We start from the raw sequence: 16,202 nt of genomic DNA, 5'->3' as shown, positions 1-16,202 counted from the left end.
AGCCGAGTGTGAATGAGGAGGCAAATGTGTGCGCGATTGTCGGGAGATGTGCTGGCGGGTGGCGGGTTGTCGCAGGGCCCCCAGGACGCTGATAGAAAGCGGCGGTGGCTGGGCGGCGGGAGGTGATTTATGGGTAGCGGGCGTACTGATAAGGCGCCTCCCTTCATTTAACGCCTTATCGGCAGTGTTAAAGAGAGGCCGCAATTTGCAGCCTCCTTCAGAGGCCACATGTGACTAATCTGTGCCAGGCGCGACGACAATCTGTCTCGGGGAGCGCGATACATCATTCACTCGTCCCACCCTTTCGCACCGCGACCACACAGGAGAACAAACACTCATGCTGTTTGTTTTTAAAATGAGTAACAGTCACAACATGTTTGGCTAGACGACAAAAGCAGCACATCCTTCCTAGACTGTACTCTAGAATCTATTTCCAGCCAAATGTTAAAATTATGCAACTAACCTGAGGCATAGTCTTTATGCTAAGCTAATGAGGCTACCACCATGCTCCTGTAGTCTATCCTTCTTACGATGACTTAGCCATCAAAACGACAAAAAAACCCCATTGGCCTGCTTCAAGCAAGACTATGTTCTTTTAGTGTCTGTAAATCAACTGAAATGCCACAATTATGCTACTAACATGAGGCCAATTAAGTCCTTTTTTAAGCTAATGAGGCTACCGTCATGTTTCTTCTATACTGTAGCCTTCCAGACAAATATTGTAGAGATTAGTAGTTGCTGTCATATGATGTACCATTTTCTCTCCATTAATATGAAATAAAGGTCTTAGTGTTAGCATTGTCTGTTGTATCCGTCTAGTCAAGTTCGGTCGGCTCCAAGTTACAATATGTGCTTGTCACTCAAACCACATTATTGCATTGCCCGGTTTTTATGCTAACCTAGCAAGGCTAGCAACATTCTCCTCTGGAAAGAAAACCCTAAGTGGATGCTCATCATTCTGCATGTGATTGACAGGTGATGGAAGCCAAGGCAATTGGCGCTTTCAAATTCCCCGTGGGTTACGTTCCAAACCAAAGGCCGCCGGGTGCGTTCAAAGGCCACGCCTTGCGCTGTTGTTGCATTGCTTTGCAGCAAGCAGATTAAAAAGGACGCCTTTATCTGCCGCTTGTAAATGAGCGAGTGGCCAGTGTAGTGGCTGGCGGACTCGGCCGGGCTAGGCGAGGCTGCTGGAACAAGAGGCTTAAGATGCTATCGCCGCCCTGCAGGCTCTGGCCAGATTAGAAAAGACACGCTGTTGACAAACAAGCCAGGGGGAGCTTATTAAACAATAATTAGATGCTAAGCTAACCCACTATCGCCAACGCAAAGCTGAAGTGATGTCAGCGTCCCTTTTATCAAGGTCATAAGTCACCGCTCGCTTTGGTTAACTGGCTGCGGCCGACGGGGAATGCTCAAAAGATTTTTGGTGGGTTGTACTTTGGGTACTGCATTAAATGTAAATATTTTGGCGGTGTAGTGATACTGCTTGTAAATGAGCGAGTGGCCAGTAGTGGCTGGCGGACTCGGGCTAGGCGAGGCTGCAATATCGCTACACTACCAAAATATTTACGAGTTGGTCTCAAGGCGGTCACAAGTCTGCATTACCGTCTTGCAAGTTTGTTTCATAAGTTTCAACCACAATTTAAAACACAATTGGTTACATTTTTCAAACGTTCAGTATGTTAACGCCAATGAAGTCCAATTATTGACAGGACAATGCTGAGGTTTTCTTTCCTGATGATGGGCTGTGGATTTGTTTGCTACGACGGAAGATGCCAAAGGTTACCGGGATCACGGCTGTAAATGCTTGTCCTGGTCTTCACTGAGTCAGAGTCCACAAAAAGACGCCAGAGGTTTGCTAGCAGGAGGTCGTCGCCAGGTAGGAGACTCAAACTCAGTTGCTTTTCCAAACCTTTATAACAAAAAAAAATAAATGCTGAGGTTCTAATTTTCTACAATTGCAAAAAATATCCCTGAGAATACACAGAAAAAGGCAGGCTAATAAATTATTGTGTGCTTCCACATACTCCTTGCAATGTGCTTACGTACTTGTCATTACTTTTCGGTGCGTCGGTTCGTAAGTGGAAAATTGCTTCGTAAGTACGTAGATGCAAGAAAATCACGAGGCTCCGGTTCGTATCTCGAAAAGTTCGTAAGTATTGTTGTGAGGTATCACTGTATAAACATTTAGCTAACTTGTCAACTATTACCTACTAGCTAGCTACATAGTAACTAGCATGTTGTTAGCTAACATTGTTTTGTAATCCCGTGAGATATTAGTAACTTTTCCCATTCTTTTTGAATTGTTTTCACCATTTTATGAGCAGCCATTTTATGCGCTTTTGCTCTAATTCTCTCCTTTGCACTCATTTGTCATGTGTGTCTGGAAAAGTTGGATATATTGTCAGCCCTGTGTCACCTTTGGCCGCCTCAAAGCCGCGCGAAACAAACCAGAGAGCAAGCAATTTTATTGTTCACTGCTATCTTTAATTGCGATGAAAGGGGATTATGTAGATTTGCGCTAAGCCTCCCTGACAGGACACATTTGGACGTGAAAGAGGGCCGCTGCGCTGGAGGAGTGTGTGTCGCTGGCGGGGCTTAGCGCCGGGCTATGTCTTCCCAATAAGAAAAAAAAAAAGGGTAATCCCGGAGTCGAGGGATCCCTCATTTAGCCTCTCAGCCGCAGATGATGGCTCCAATTATAGCCTTTTGCTCTCCTGCAAGACAAAGAGCAACGCTGTGTGACTAAATGTCATAAAGATACCGCAGTGTCATTATCGTGCACACGCTCGTTGCCACGCCTGTCAAGAAAAGTATTCAGAGACCAATATTCTTTCATTACAAGTCATGTTTACTACAGTCAAATATTTTTGAGAAAAAGTCCAAATTTCAAGAAAATACAGATATATTTTCAAGAAAAATCTTATATGAAGGTAGAATTATGCCATTTGGGTTTCCAAACAACGCCCCCTCTGTTCACTGTCTGGCATTGCAGAGGAATGTGCATTACCAAAACAGCAATCAAATGTATTCATCAGCACCTATCAACCATCTACTCTGCTCTTCTAAAACAGATGAAATATTTATTTCACTAGCAATTTTTTTATTACATTTTGGTTTTCAAGCAAAGTAGAATGTTGACAAGATGGGTAACGGCCTCTATTGATCAGGCGCTTCTGGTCAAATGTCAAAAGATGTCCAATTTGACCTGAGCAAGATGTCAGAGTTAAAAAAAAAATGCTGCACGTCTTTCCTGTAAGTGGCACAAGACAAAAGTGTCTTTGTCAACGCCAGCTCGCACCTTCTTCTGACGCGTTCAGTTGAACGCGCCGCATTTCACGGCCAATTTCACCTCCGTCCTTCTTGAAAGAAGCCTTCATCAATTCTTCACAAGCGGCCGTGTCTGCTTTTCTTGCCAGCGTGAAATCTTTTTTCTCGTATAATATTTTGTTATTCTGTTGTCTATTTTTGAGCAATAAGTCATGCGTACATATATTCTTTTTTTGAAACAATTCAATTTTTAACAAACTGGGAAAAAAAACTAGACAATATAAAACTCTAAAATTCCATTTTGCCAACTTTTTTCCTCTACATTTTGCTCATAGTGTACTACCGCTATACAAAATAACCCCCCCCCCCCCAACGTATTGATTATTCTTGGCGACTCCATAAGAAGAACTTCGAAATCAACTCGATTTGCCACGACCAATGGCGGCGCATTAGCCTGACTGTGTCACAGAAGTGGAAAAGGAGGGGCGGGAGCGACGCTGACGACGATGAAGATGGTTGCGGCGGCAGGCCCACCATGAAATGAGTGGAAAGAAAACAATTCCTACAGGCCGAGCAAGTGTGACGCCTCTTTAATTGCCTCGGGTCAGCCGCCGTGCCGCTTAGAGGCAACCCGGGAGCCTTGGCGGAGGCCCTGCCAGGTTTTTGTGTCGAGCTGCAGCGAAAGCTATCACTTAAAAAAAAAAAAAAAAAGGTGCGAAAGAAAGAGCGGGATCCATCCCCTCCTCTGAATGCACTCTCTTCTCTTCTCTTCTTTTCTCCTTTCTACCCACTATCTCTCTGTGTGTGTGAGAAAATTCTCATGAATGATTTATACGTGTCTTGTTATCAGCGGCCATTTCTATAGACCCTCACCCCCCCCACCCCCACCCCGACGCATTCACTGAGACATTTGTGGCGTAATTGTTAATTTTAGCGCCCATAATGGCTTCAGATGGCGGGGCCGATTAGACATTTATTACACAATTAAATGAAACATACTCGAGAATCACAAAAGGGCCCCCCTGCCGTAATTATTTCGGGCCATTAATAAAAGGAGGGCATTAAATTATATTGGACACAAAAGGCAAGCCAAATAGATTTTCCATTAGAGCAATAGAAGCAGAGAGAGAGAGGGGTAATAGATCCTGCCTCAATTCACTCGCAAATTAATTGTTGCCCGGCCTATTTCCACTCACACGCACGCACACGCCCGCTGGAATGAGAGGACCCCGGTGTGTGTCTGTGTGTGCGTGCGTGCGTGCGTGTGCGTGCGTGTTATTATATATTGAGAAAAATCCCATTGTTTGACATGCTACAATGGAGACTTTTCATCTCAGTCCACCCCTCCACTTTTCTGACTGGGGCTTCATTTCCTCTTTTCAACTTGCGCGACTAAACAGCGATGAAGGATGCGCATGCGTCATGACGCGCCCGCTGATACGGACGGACGGTTGGTGGCAGTCGGGCAAAGTCCGGAGGGCATGTTCACCTAAAAGAGCTGGAAATAGTGAAAATGATCGGAAAATTGTTGATTCAAACCAGTTTAGTCGACTTTGTGATTGTGTCGTTCCAGGCATGAATTCTTGAGACTTTTTTGTGGCTCGACTTAAGATGGACATCCCGACCAAATGTCTGCGGGGTTGCACTGCAACTTCAGAAGACATAAATATGGTCCAAATTAACCAATTATGGCTGTCTGAAACTTGCGTTAATGAGCCTAAAAAACATTTCTTCTACTCAATAGACGACCTTTCCTCCTTTTTGTTAACACAATAAGTCCCCTTGCATCGGTATCTGGAGCAGAGGTCAAATTTGACAGACTAATAAATCGGCACCATTCAATGTGACAAAAGGCCACAAAAGATCGTTTGATGAAACAACGGTTCCCACTTTCAACATTCTTGACTGGCAAAATGTAAACAAAAGTTTGAATATTTGTCTCAAATTTCCACAACGATTAATGATGACAGAGAAATAAAAATCCGCTGACTTGAAACCTGTTGTAAGGGAGAGGGGTTCCACTGGAATTGGAAGAGCGATAGCATTAGCGTGCTAGCACAACATGACTGCTTCTTCTTTCCTTGTTCATCTCCAGTGAATTTCATTCTATTAATGAAGGTCAGCGATGAGTCACATCACCTTGGCTTTTGTGATGGCTTATCGGACCCGATCTCCACCGGGCCCCTTTAATCCTAATTGTATAGTAGAATGTGGGCCGTGTGGACCTACGCGCTCTTTGATGTTCTTCTCTTATCACCTTTGCCTTGCCTCATCCTTCGCTTCCCCGACAACCCCTGACATTTTATATATATATATATATATATATATATATATATATATATATATATATAGTGTGTATATATATATATATATATATATATATATATATATATATATATACTATCTCTCTCTCTCTCTCTTTCTCTCTCTCTCTCTCTCTCTCTCGCTCTCTCTCTCTCTCTCTCTCTCTCTCTCTCTCTCTCTCTCTATATATATATATATATATATATGGATGGATGGATGGATAGATGGATAGATGGATAGATGGATAGATGGATAGATGGATAGATAGATAGATAGATAGATAGATAGATAGATAGATAGATAGATAGATAGATAGATAGATAGATAGATAGATAGATAGATAGATAGATAGATAGATAGATAGATAGATAGATAGATAGATAGATAGATTTGCTTTAGTGGGTGTGGACACTTTTGCAACCACTTCATCTGAGTGTGTGCGTGTACAGCATCTGACTTTTACACACGCACACAATAGAGGCTTTTAAACCAACAACTGATATTATTGGAGTGAGGGAGACCAACATTGAAAGCTGCTGATAGATTTGTTATTGTTGGCTGTTGGTGGAGTGGGGCGGGGCTTGAAGTTGAAGGTCTCATGAAGCCGAAGCTCTTCGGTACCACGGACAGCTCCGCTGAGGGAGGAGGGAGGGCCCCCACACGTGCACGCACACGCAACCTCCACGCTTGCGCGCTCACGTTTAATTAATCATCTGTTTGCATCACTCTCCATAGAAAAAGCGAAATTAAGTCTATCATTATGATTTTAAACGTTTACGTTTTTTAGATACATATTTCATCATGTGGTCTTAAAATCGTATGCACAGTTTAATAAATAAGAAGAAAATAATAGATAAAGATCACATACAACTTTCATATTCTTCTAATAAAAAGCCATACTATTGTTATTTTTTATTTGTTTATTTTGTTATTATCGTTAGCAATGTACAAATCAAGTGTTTTTTACAAGTACCCGAAGAGGAACACATTTTTTGAGTTGTTGTTTTAAGCCAACATGCAATACAGCCAAGTGACATTTGATCAATATTTCCTATCATATTACCTCGTGCGCCGATGAGCCCTGTAGCGAGGCTCCTGTTCGGAGAAAGAAGTCGCCTCCTGCTCGCTGCCCTGTCCTGCCCCCCCCCCCCCCCCCCCCCCCCCGTTTCTTTTTTCATCTTCTTCTTGCTCTCTTCCCCTGATTTTTTTTTTTACATGATCCCCCCCTCAGCAAGTAAACGATGCAAATCTTCCTGCTTCTTGACGCACAACAACGCATGCGCAGAGAGAGAGAGAGAAAGAGAGAGATACCCCAACACATGAAAAATATGCATCCATCCGTCCATATCCTGAATATCCAAATATTAAGATGGCGATTATTATTATTATTGACGCACGCGCACGCACGCACACACCCTTCCCAAAGCAGGCCACTTATTTTTTTGGCTAGCTAACTAATTGTTGCAGTGGCCTATAGACTGTAGACTAATTGGCTTGAACAGGTTGTCTTCAAAGTCTGTTTCCGACTTGTAATAAGGCACATGTACTCATTGAACAAATAAAGGTTAAATGAAAGGAAATTAGTCTAATTGGTGAGTTGGACTTGATGTATTGATTTCTTTGTCGTGTAGCAAATGCGTTTTGATGTTGCAGAATGAAACTTGTTTTGATAGATTTTTTTTAAGCTATTGAAATTCTGCTTGAATCAATTAGAATGTATTTTTTTAGTTTAATTCTTTTGGGGGCAATTTTTCGGTATATTTAGACCTATTTAAGTTTTAGTGTGGTCTTTTATGGTGGCTATTTTATTATTAAACAATATTGTTTTAAAATTAAAATGCAAATAATGTGTTTTAGTCGAGATTTTGGTGTATGATAAAATGTCTTTGCAGGTTTTGTGAAAATACAATGTTTCTACATAATTATGCACCTGGTTATTTTTTTGTCAAGGTTTTTATTTTATAGTCCGTTAAAGTTTTTGGAAGGATTAGTTTCGTTTCTATAGATATAAACAAATGGCAAGAATCCTACAATTTTTATAGCATTATTGACATTTTTGGTAGAATTGTAACATTTTTACCATTTATTTTTTTTCCGTTTTTAAATTGGATTATCGCAAATTGGGGGAATTATTTATTTATTTATTTGGGGGGGGGGGAAATTAATTACTTTTAAAACTGTTGCGTCTAAAACAACACAGTTTGGCTTAAAAATAGTTTTGCACAAAAAAAAATTTGTACAAAACATCCCTCCAATTTTATTTATTTTTTCCTGGTTCGGTAGAATTTCTAGCCCAGCCTTTAAGAGCCTTTGACTTTGACTTTTTTGACTTTGAAAAAGAGTGTAATTGAAGTAGACGATCAAGGTGCGACTGTTTGGCGACCGCAGGTAAAGGTTGTCCCCCACCCCCCGCCCTCCTCCTCCTCCTAGTCCTCCTCCTCCGCCGCCGCCGCCGCCGGTGCTCAACGAAGCGCACCTCCGGGCCGCGATGGTTGGTGACGTCACGTTTGCGTGCAGGAACGCCAAGCAAGCCCTGCCTTTGAAGTGGGCCGCTTTTGGCTGCATCCTCGCCGCCTTCCGCGCTCATTTGCAAGGCGCGCCAGGTGGTGCAGCTCGACGGAAGAAGGCACCAAGCGCACCGACGAGCAAGCGAGCGAGCGAGCGTACGTGCGAGCGAACGAACGAACAGCGCGACAAAAAAGAAGAAAAGAGAGAGAGGAGACTTTCTTGCGTTTACCTTTCTTGTGGATTCTGCTTTTTTTCTTCGCACGTGCATGCTCGCAGTCGTGGACTTTTTGCGTGCGCTCTCTTTGGATTTGGACCGCTGCTTTTTCTCCTTTTTTTGTGCACTTTTTTCTCCTTTTGTTTACCATCCGAGCGAAACGCGCGGCATGCCTGCAGTTATCTCGCATCTTCCCAGCAGCAGGTGAACTCCAGATAGCAACTTTTTTTTCGTCCCCCACCCCCTTCCCCCTCCCTGCTTCTTCCTTCGGCTCCCGCCGGCCGCCGTGCACGCACTCGCGACAGGCAGCCATGTCCAAGCCGGCCGACCACATCAAGAGACCCATGAACGCCTTCATGGTCTGGTCCCGGGGCCAGCGGCGGAAGATGGCTCAGGAGAACCCCAAGATGCACAACTCGGAGATCAGCAAGCGTCTGGGTGCCGAGTGGAAACTGCTGTCCGAGGCCGAGAAGCGGCCGTACATCGATGAGGCCAAGCGGCTGCGCGCGCAACACATGAAGGAGCACCCGGACTACAAGTACCGGCCGCGGCGCAAGCCCAAGAACCTGCTCAAGAAGGACCGCTACGTGTTCCCGCTGCCTTACCTGGGCGACTCGGAGCAGTTGAAGGGCTTGCCGCTGCCGTCGGACGCGCTGCTGAGCCACAGCGAGAAGTCGGCGGCTGCGGCGGCAGCGCGCGCCTTCCTGCCGCCCGCCTCCGCCTCGCCCTACTCGTCCTTCCTGGCGGACGCGGCGGCGGCGGGCTTCGGCCAGAAGATGGCCGACATGCCGCACGCCGCCCTGGCCGCCGCCGCGGCCGCCGGCGTGCCCTACTCGTCGCTGGGCTACCAGGGCGCGGGCGCCTTCGGGGCGTTGGGCGGCTGCGGGCCCACGCAGCACCCGCACCCGCATACGCACACCCACCCGTCGCCCACGAACCCGGGCTACGTGGTGCCGTGTAACTGCAGCGCCTGGTCGGCGTCCAGCTTGCAGCCGCCCGTGGCCTACATCCTCTTTCCAGGTATGAGCAAGACTGGGATTGACCCCTACTCGTCCGCGCACGCCGCTGCCATGTAATCACGCGCATGTTGAGATTCAAACAAAACAAACAAAAGCAAAGCAAGACTGACTCTTTTTGAACATGCATGTACAGAAGACGACGCGGAGGAAAGCGGAATGGACTTTTTTCTTTCCCCCGCTCAAGTTTCCTGCAGCCGCGTGCGAGGATTGTAAGAAATGTAAATGTTTATACGGCAGCCTGCGAGAAGAAAAAGAAGAAAACAAAAAGGAGGCCTTTAACTTTATTTATTGTGTACATTTCAATGCTGGTTTGTGTTGATTACTAGCAATCAACTCTTATGATTATTACCCTCCCCTCAATTGGCACATACGGGTTATCGATTAAAGGTATACGGTTTAATTTCATACATTTGATTCCCTTGTATTTTCTAATTTAATTTGAATGTGTATTTTTTATCGAAGAAAAAAAATAATAAAAAGATAAAATGTCATGTATCTATCGAAGGTTGACACCTCTTTGTTAACGCCAGCAAAGAGAAGAAGAGTCCAATAAAAAAAAAGACAATCTGTCTCATTTCATGCTTTTTGCAAACAATTCTTGAACCTGACAATTCATATTTTCAAGGCAAGGCGCCCAAATCACTTCTAAGCGGTTTTTTCCCTTTTTTTTCTAAACTTTTCTGGAGAATCGTGACGGCGTGAAAGATGAGGGGAGGCCTCCCGGGATTGAAGCCGCCTGTCGGACCCGTTTGGCGGCTTCGAGCCTCGCAATAGAGCCAGTCCTGCCTGGAGCATCTTGGAAGTGGATTAAAAAAAATAAAATTAAACGCAAACATCGAAACAGCATCTTGCAGTCACTTGTCTGCAAGTTCAACAACTCAGAGAAAAAAAAAAAAAACAGCGGCACCCTCACGAAGCGAACACGTGTTTCAACATGCGCGCTGACTCATTAAGACAAAAGACTTGGCCAACACACACGCAGGAATTCACTTAATGTGTGTGCATGTGTTGTGTGTCAACCGGAGGGTTGGAGCGAGAGTGAGCGCGCACGCACGAGCACGCGCCTTTTCTAATTAAGAATTTCATTTTCCACGTGCAAATTGTTGACTTTATCTGGTGGGAACATATGCTGCGCACAAGTGGAGGTGCAATCTTTGGCTGCAAGGGGGGGTGGTGGTGGTGGTGGTGGGGGGGGGGGGGGGGAGATCCGTACGCATAGCTTGTAAATGAGGATACTTGAAGTTGGACACCTCCAAAAATGTGTGTGTGTTGGTAGTTTGAAGCTGGCTTTTTAATTTGAGACATTTAATAGCACAGTTGTTGCCTTATTTTGTGGCGTTCTTGATGTTTGTTCCAATATGACGATGACTTTTGTCTGCGTGCAGGATTTTGTGGCATCATTTTTATGAAGTAGGATTATTGCAAGTTCGGATCATGACTTGCAATCGGCATTTGTTGCCTTATTTTCTGATTTTGTGGCCTGATTTGTAGTTTGTCCGCAGCACAAGACGTCAAGGCTCTTGTTGGCATGCTCAGTTTGGAGTCATTTTGTTCCTTTTTTTTTTTTTTTTTTTAATGGAGCTTTAATTACTATCCCACACTTGTTTACTTTTCTGACTCGTGTCTTTCTTTTTTTTAATTCTTTATAATGTCAATGCAGGTGTCAGGATTTTTTTAAAAAACAAATGTTTTAATGCACTGGATTTTTAAAATTTATTTTGTGTCGAAAAGGTTTTTAGGATTTTTCATAAGTTTTCTTTGTACTTATGAAGTCTTTGTGTCACTTTTAAAAAAAAATCATAATTATTCTCATCATTCTTATGATTTTATAACACCTGCTTGTTAATCATTACATTCATGAAAATTTAGTTTCTATTTATTACATTGTTTATTTTTTCATGGCACCAATTTTTAATGACTATCAGTACTATGGATATTTGAAATTATTTTTAAAGAATGATTTGTATTTTCATGACCCTTCAAATAAAAACAGCTTTACATGTAACATTTTTATTTTGCTTTCTTTTCTAGTTCTTTTAATTGTTGTTCCATTGGCACCTTTTTGGCAATTGTATTTTTTTCCTTTAGTGTTTTTTTAATTCCAGGGGATCCCATCATTAGTCATCCATCATCAAGCTTATTTATTTTTATTTTAATATTATTTTTTTACTTTTTAGGACACTTACATGCTTTTTGCTTACTATATTTATTAGTAGCCTTCTTTTGAGTTTGTTTTAAATGTACTTCCATCCATCCCTTTTCTTCTATTTTTTAATAACATTCTCGAGGCTACAAAAAAAGTAGCTTTCAACACATTTTTGATAGAGTGCAAAAATGTAAATATAAATAATGGTGTGTTTGAATGCATTTTCTTTTTTTTTTTTAATCCCTCGGTGGACTCCCCGCGTGGATTCGCGTGAATCCAGCCGCGCCAGTGCTCTTATCTCCTTGGCAGCTCGGCATCATCCTCATCTCAGCTTCTGAGGGGGAATTGTTCTTCATTTGATTTCATTCACTGCCGTGCGCCTTTCCAGGTCATTTATACGCTTCATTTGCTGATAAAAGTCCAGAGGGGGTGGGAGGGGGGTTCTGGGGTGGGCTACTTTCACCCCCTACGAAACACTTAAAAATCAAAGACAATTACCGCTTTTATTTTTGTGTGTGTGTTTAATTAAATTGGCCGCACTTAGTGGCGTTGATTTCAGATTGTGTGTAAGAAAAGCGAGATGTGATCAAGCAAGGAAGCGAGAATGTGATGGCGGAATGGTTGTGTGGGCGCAAACGGGCGAGGATAAAACTGATCTCATTTCAGCATATTAAATATTGTCTCCCAAAAAGGATGAAAAGCACCCTCATCGGTATCTGAAATTGAATCTGGGATAGCATTTGGACGAGGAAGGCGAGAGAGAGAGGGAAAAAAAACACACACTGTGTGTTGTGTTGTTTGAAGCAGGATGCTCTTTTTTTTTTTAAAGGCAAAGAAATGATAAAAAATGTAAAAGAAATATATTTATCTAAAAGGAAGAAAGCTTAAGAGAGAGGGAATCACGATGCAACGCTTATTTAAAGGGTTTAAAAAATGTGATTTGCATCCACACTTTTATTTCCAAAGACAGGATGCCTTTTTTCTGTTGTTCGTATATTTATAATTTTATTCGATTTGTCCTCGTGCACAGCATTTCAGATTCTTTCCGGTCAGTCAGATCAAAGACATCCTCTACTCAAATACAAACTTGAATCCAAAAAGTCAATTTTTGTCATCAGGACGATATTTTGAAGTAAGCTTTGATGTATGAGATTCGCACGATCAATCGGATCAAAACAGTTTATGACACATTAATAGGATCAAAGTTGTCCTTTACTCAAATACAAATCTGCATCCAATTAGTTGATTTTTGTCACCAGGAAGACATTTTTGAATAAATTTTCTATGATGTCTAATATTTCTATGATAGCGTCAATCAGATCAAAACATTTTATGACACGCCGTCAATAAGATCAAAGTCACCTTGCACTCAAAAGCAAAGTTGCATCCATATTGTTGTTTTTGTCATTGGGAAGATATTTGAAAAGATCTTTTCTTTGATGTTTCTTTTATATCATCGATTACAAAATACGTTTTGTGCAAGCAATAAGATCAAAGTCATCTTGCATCATTGAATTTGTCGTCAGGCAGATGATTTTGTTTAACGCGTTTTCCTTGACGTCTTTTGTTATTTAATATTTATTTGTTAGATGTTTTTTTTCACAGTAATGCAAACTTCATCAAGTAGATTTCTGTCATCAGGAAAAACATGTCAGTGTGTGTGTGTGTGTTTTATTTTTACATTTTTAGTGCATGATCCTTGACGATTCCAAGTATGTTATTTTGGATGTAATAAGATCAAAGACACACAAAAGAAAACTTGCCTCCATCACATTTATTTTTGTCTTCAGGTGATTAAAAAAACATCCCCTCAAAAATCATTCACAGGTTCCAGATTTGATAGATTTTTTTTTTAATGATTGAATGTAATTGAATACATAATTGAACAGCTTTTATTTGAAGTAGGCCAAAGTGAGCAGGAAAATCAATATTTCATTGATACCACAAATATTGCACGGTTCAAATCTCAACAAGAAACAAAACAGGTCGAGACATTGAGCAAAATGTCAATGTAATTTATTTTGGGAATTCTCACAATAACTGTAGTAGGAGTTAAAAGTTCACATTTGCTGTACGTGGTCGCCAGAGCAGTTGCTCTTTGGCTCTGCTTGGCCGTCCACCCGTCCGCCTCATCGTAAACGCCTTGTATTGTGCGCAAAGTGTTGTGCAACTTTTCTTGTGTTGCCACATGTGCTTACCGGTTTCCCACCAACACCACAATGCGCGTCTTGGCTCTTTCTGCAGGCCGAAACTCAGTGACCGACTTCCAGAGCAACGTGCCGATGTGCTTACGAGTGATGTACTTTCCCGGACGGAAGCAAATGTAGTTCTCACCTACCGCGTATCATTTTGGCAAGCCTGGATAATTTCATTGTTGTTGTTTTCTTCTTTTTGCTTTGACTTGAAATGAGGTTACTGTACACATTGGTTTAAAGCAATCACACAGCCACCGCTAGCTTAATGCTAGCACATAATGGAAAACGCCATAGACAGCGTAACGAATATAACTCTTGAAGCAATGGCTGTTTGTGTAGACAGGTGGACCCCTATAATTGATGCTCATTTCAATATGTTGAAATAAGTTTGAAACAAAGTTTGATTTATATTTAAAAAAATTAAAAGGCAACAAAATCCCTGCACTGTGAACTTACTGGCATATATTTTTATTTATTTTACTTTTATTTTATTTTAAAATTTTATATTTTGTTTTATATTTATATTTTTATCTTCTGCCAAGATTGCCTAATATTACGTTTCTTGACGAATCGTGGACTTTTTTTCTGCCCATTTTCTTTTTCAATATTTTCCAAATATTCTGTCATAAGAGAGATGACAGATTTGTTTTTCCAGCTGTATTCTATTATTTGCTATTATGATTATTATTGAGAAGCTTATTAAGTACTATTGGTGACTGCATCCACAAACTCAACTGCGGGTCATCATTCCTCAAACAATGCATTTGTTTGTTCTCTCATCTCCAAATGTGTAATCATTTCAAAGCATACTGATGTCATATTTTTCATACGAGCCGACATGCCACCTGCGCGCGAATGTGTGACTCCTTTTGTGCGTCTTTAGCGGAACTCGCCCTTGTAAACTTTTAACCCGAGAACCTTTTGATCATAATTATTCTGAAAATAATAATGAATCACTCACGCTGTGAAAATATTTTGACCTCTGGACGCCTTCACGCTATTGTCAATAAAAAAGATGCGAACAATGAAAAGAGGTTCGGTAGGAATAATAATTACAATCATTATCGTAGTAAAAATGAGCCAGAACGTGGTCATTGATGTATTGTTAAAGAAGTGTGAGCAAAGAAATTAGAATAAACTTGGTTGTCGTGGCTTTCGGGATATTTTGTTGTTGTTGTTTGCTTTTCACTCTAAAATAAAGGGGGCAAAGAGTCAAAAATATGATGGTAACCCTAGAATAGTTCTTAGAATTGTTTATCGTCACGACAATCATGTCATTAAAGTGTGAATGTTTTTGCATGAATGGCTTAGCCTTAACCCCCCCCCCCCCCCCCCCCCTCAAAACACACACACACACACACGACCGATTGGTTGGCTGTTTGATCGATTGGTTGGTTGGGGGGGGGGGCGTCCAAGCTAACGATGTTAGCTTCCCGGACCGAACAAGATTAACTGGAGGTGGGTATGTTGCAGAGATGCGCACCGGGTTCTAGAGGTGAAAGGTAAAGTCACTTATCAGGAAGTTGAGGAGGAGGGGGGGGAGGAGGGTTACCCCCCCCCCCCCCCCCCCCCCATACACACACCTCGGGGTCCTCAATCAGAAGCTCTCAGTGGATTAGACTAATCAGCAAGGAGCAGCTGGGGGCGATGTGGCGACCGCTTTATCTGGCAACCCAACACGGTGCTCCTTCCTGAACGCAGCCTACAGAAACGTTTGCAAACGTGATCTTCCCAGCTTTGATCTTTTTTCATCATTGTCTTTTTTTATTTATAATTATTATTGAGGCATTTGCATCTATTTTTGTTTTTCTGTGCAGAACATTATTAGAATCGAGTACAAGCAGTTACAATCGATTTATGCTAACGTCCACTGAAAGTCGCACAGGTACGATGAGACATGAAAAGTAATTCCAGCAATGGACTTTGGTGAGATGAGGTCAGTCAGCTGGACTGTCATGCCCCACCTTGGTCCTATCGATGGTAGACTGACTCAAAGTATAGATCTATTGAAGATTAGTAGCTTGTACAAGTACAAATATTTTACTTCCCAGCACTACAGAAGCAGTGAACGGCTCCCTTAGGCGAAAAAAAGGTATATTTATGAATATTTATCAGTGGCGCAGACAGGCCCTCAGCGAGATAACAGACACTTCCACACTCATGATTACCTCGCCACTAATCTGTTTCTTCAAGGGACGTTGCTGTCGCCGCCACCGTGGACCCCGCCGTGGCTTTCAAATGAAACTTCTTTCAGAGCACTTGTTTCACCACATAATCCCCCAAAACTGTTGTGCCTCTTGAAAATGAAGCAAAAATCATGAGTCAAACTTGAAGACGTCTAAGGTACCTTTTGAAAATGCATTAAACTAACATCTACATGCTAATTTCCAGAAGCTAACGTTAGCGTAAATCCCTCTTTAGTTTATCAGTGTAGACGACTTCCGTAATCTTGTAGGAAGCTACCATTAGCATTTTGCTGGACACGCTACGTTTTGCACAAAATCCGTAATAAGAATTTGGTCGGATTTGATACAAAATCTTGCACT

At 42.2% G+C, this 16,202-nt stretch overlaps 1 protein-coding gene and 1 long non-coding RNA gene across 2 annotated transcripts in view; both read left to right on the top strand.

Annotated features, from left to right (window-relative positions):
• LOC125966801 (uncharacterized) overlaps nucleotides 1-14,808 on the top strand; it is a 65,716-nt gene extending 50,908 nt beyond the window's left edge. The window contains exons 3-4 of the long non-coding RNA XR_007480542.1: nucleotides 1,713-1,879; nucleotides 13,706-14,808. This is a non-coding gene — a long non-coding RNA (uncharacterized lncRNA). The remainder of the gene's footprint in view (nucleotides 1-1,712; nucleotides 1,880-13,705) is intronic.
• Nucleotides 8,064-9,894, top strand: sox14 (SRY-box transcription factor 14). The gene has a single exon (XM_049717208.2). It carries the CDS (start codon nucleotides 8,608-8,610, stop codon nucleotides 9,370-9,372), a length of 765 nt encoding a protein of 254 aa, XP_049573165.1. The 5' UTR covers nucleotides 8,064-8,607; the 3' UTR covers nucleotides 9,373-9,894.
• Nucleotides 14,809-16,202: the final 1,394 nt, after the last annotated feature.

Source organism: Syngnathus scovelli, chromosome 10 (genome assembly GCF_024217435.2).
Source record: "Syngnathus scovelli strain Florida chromosome 10, RoL_Ssco_1.2, whole genome shotgun sequence".
NCBI classification, from domain to species: domain Eukaryota; kingdom Metazoa; phylum Chordata; class Actinopteri; order Syngnathiformes; family Syngnathidae; genus Syngnathus; species Syngnathus scovelli.
Note: the sequence above shows the minus strand (reverse complement) of the source record. Positions and strands in the feature narration are given on the sequence as shown.

What these genes read in the sequence shown, in the direction of transcription:
- sox14 (XM_049717208.2), top strand. Translation starts at nt 8,608, where the DNA reads ATGTCCAAGCCGGCCGACCACATCAAGAGACCCATGAACGCCTTCATG.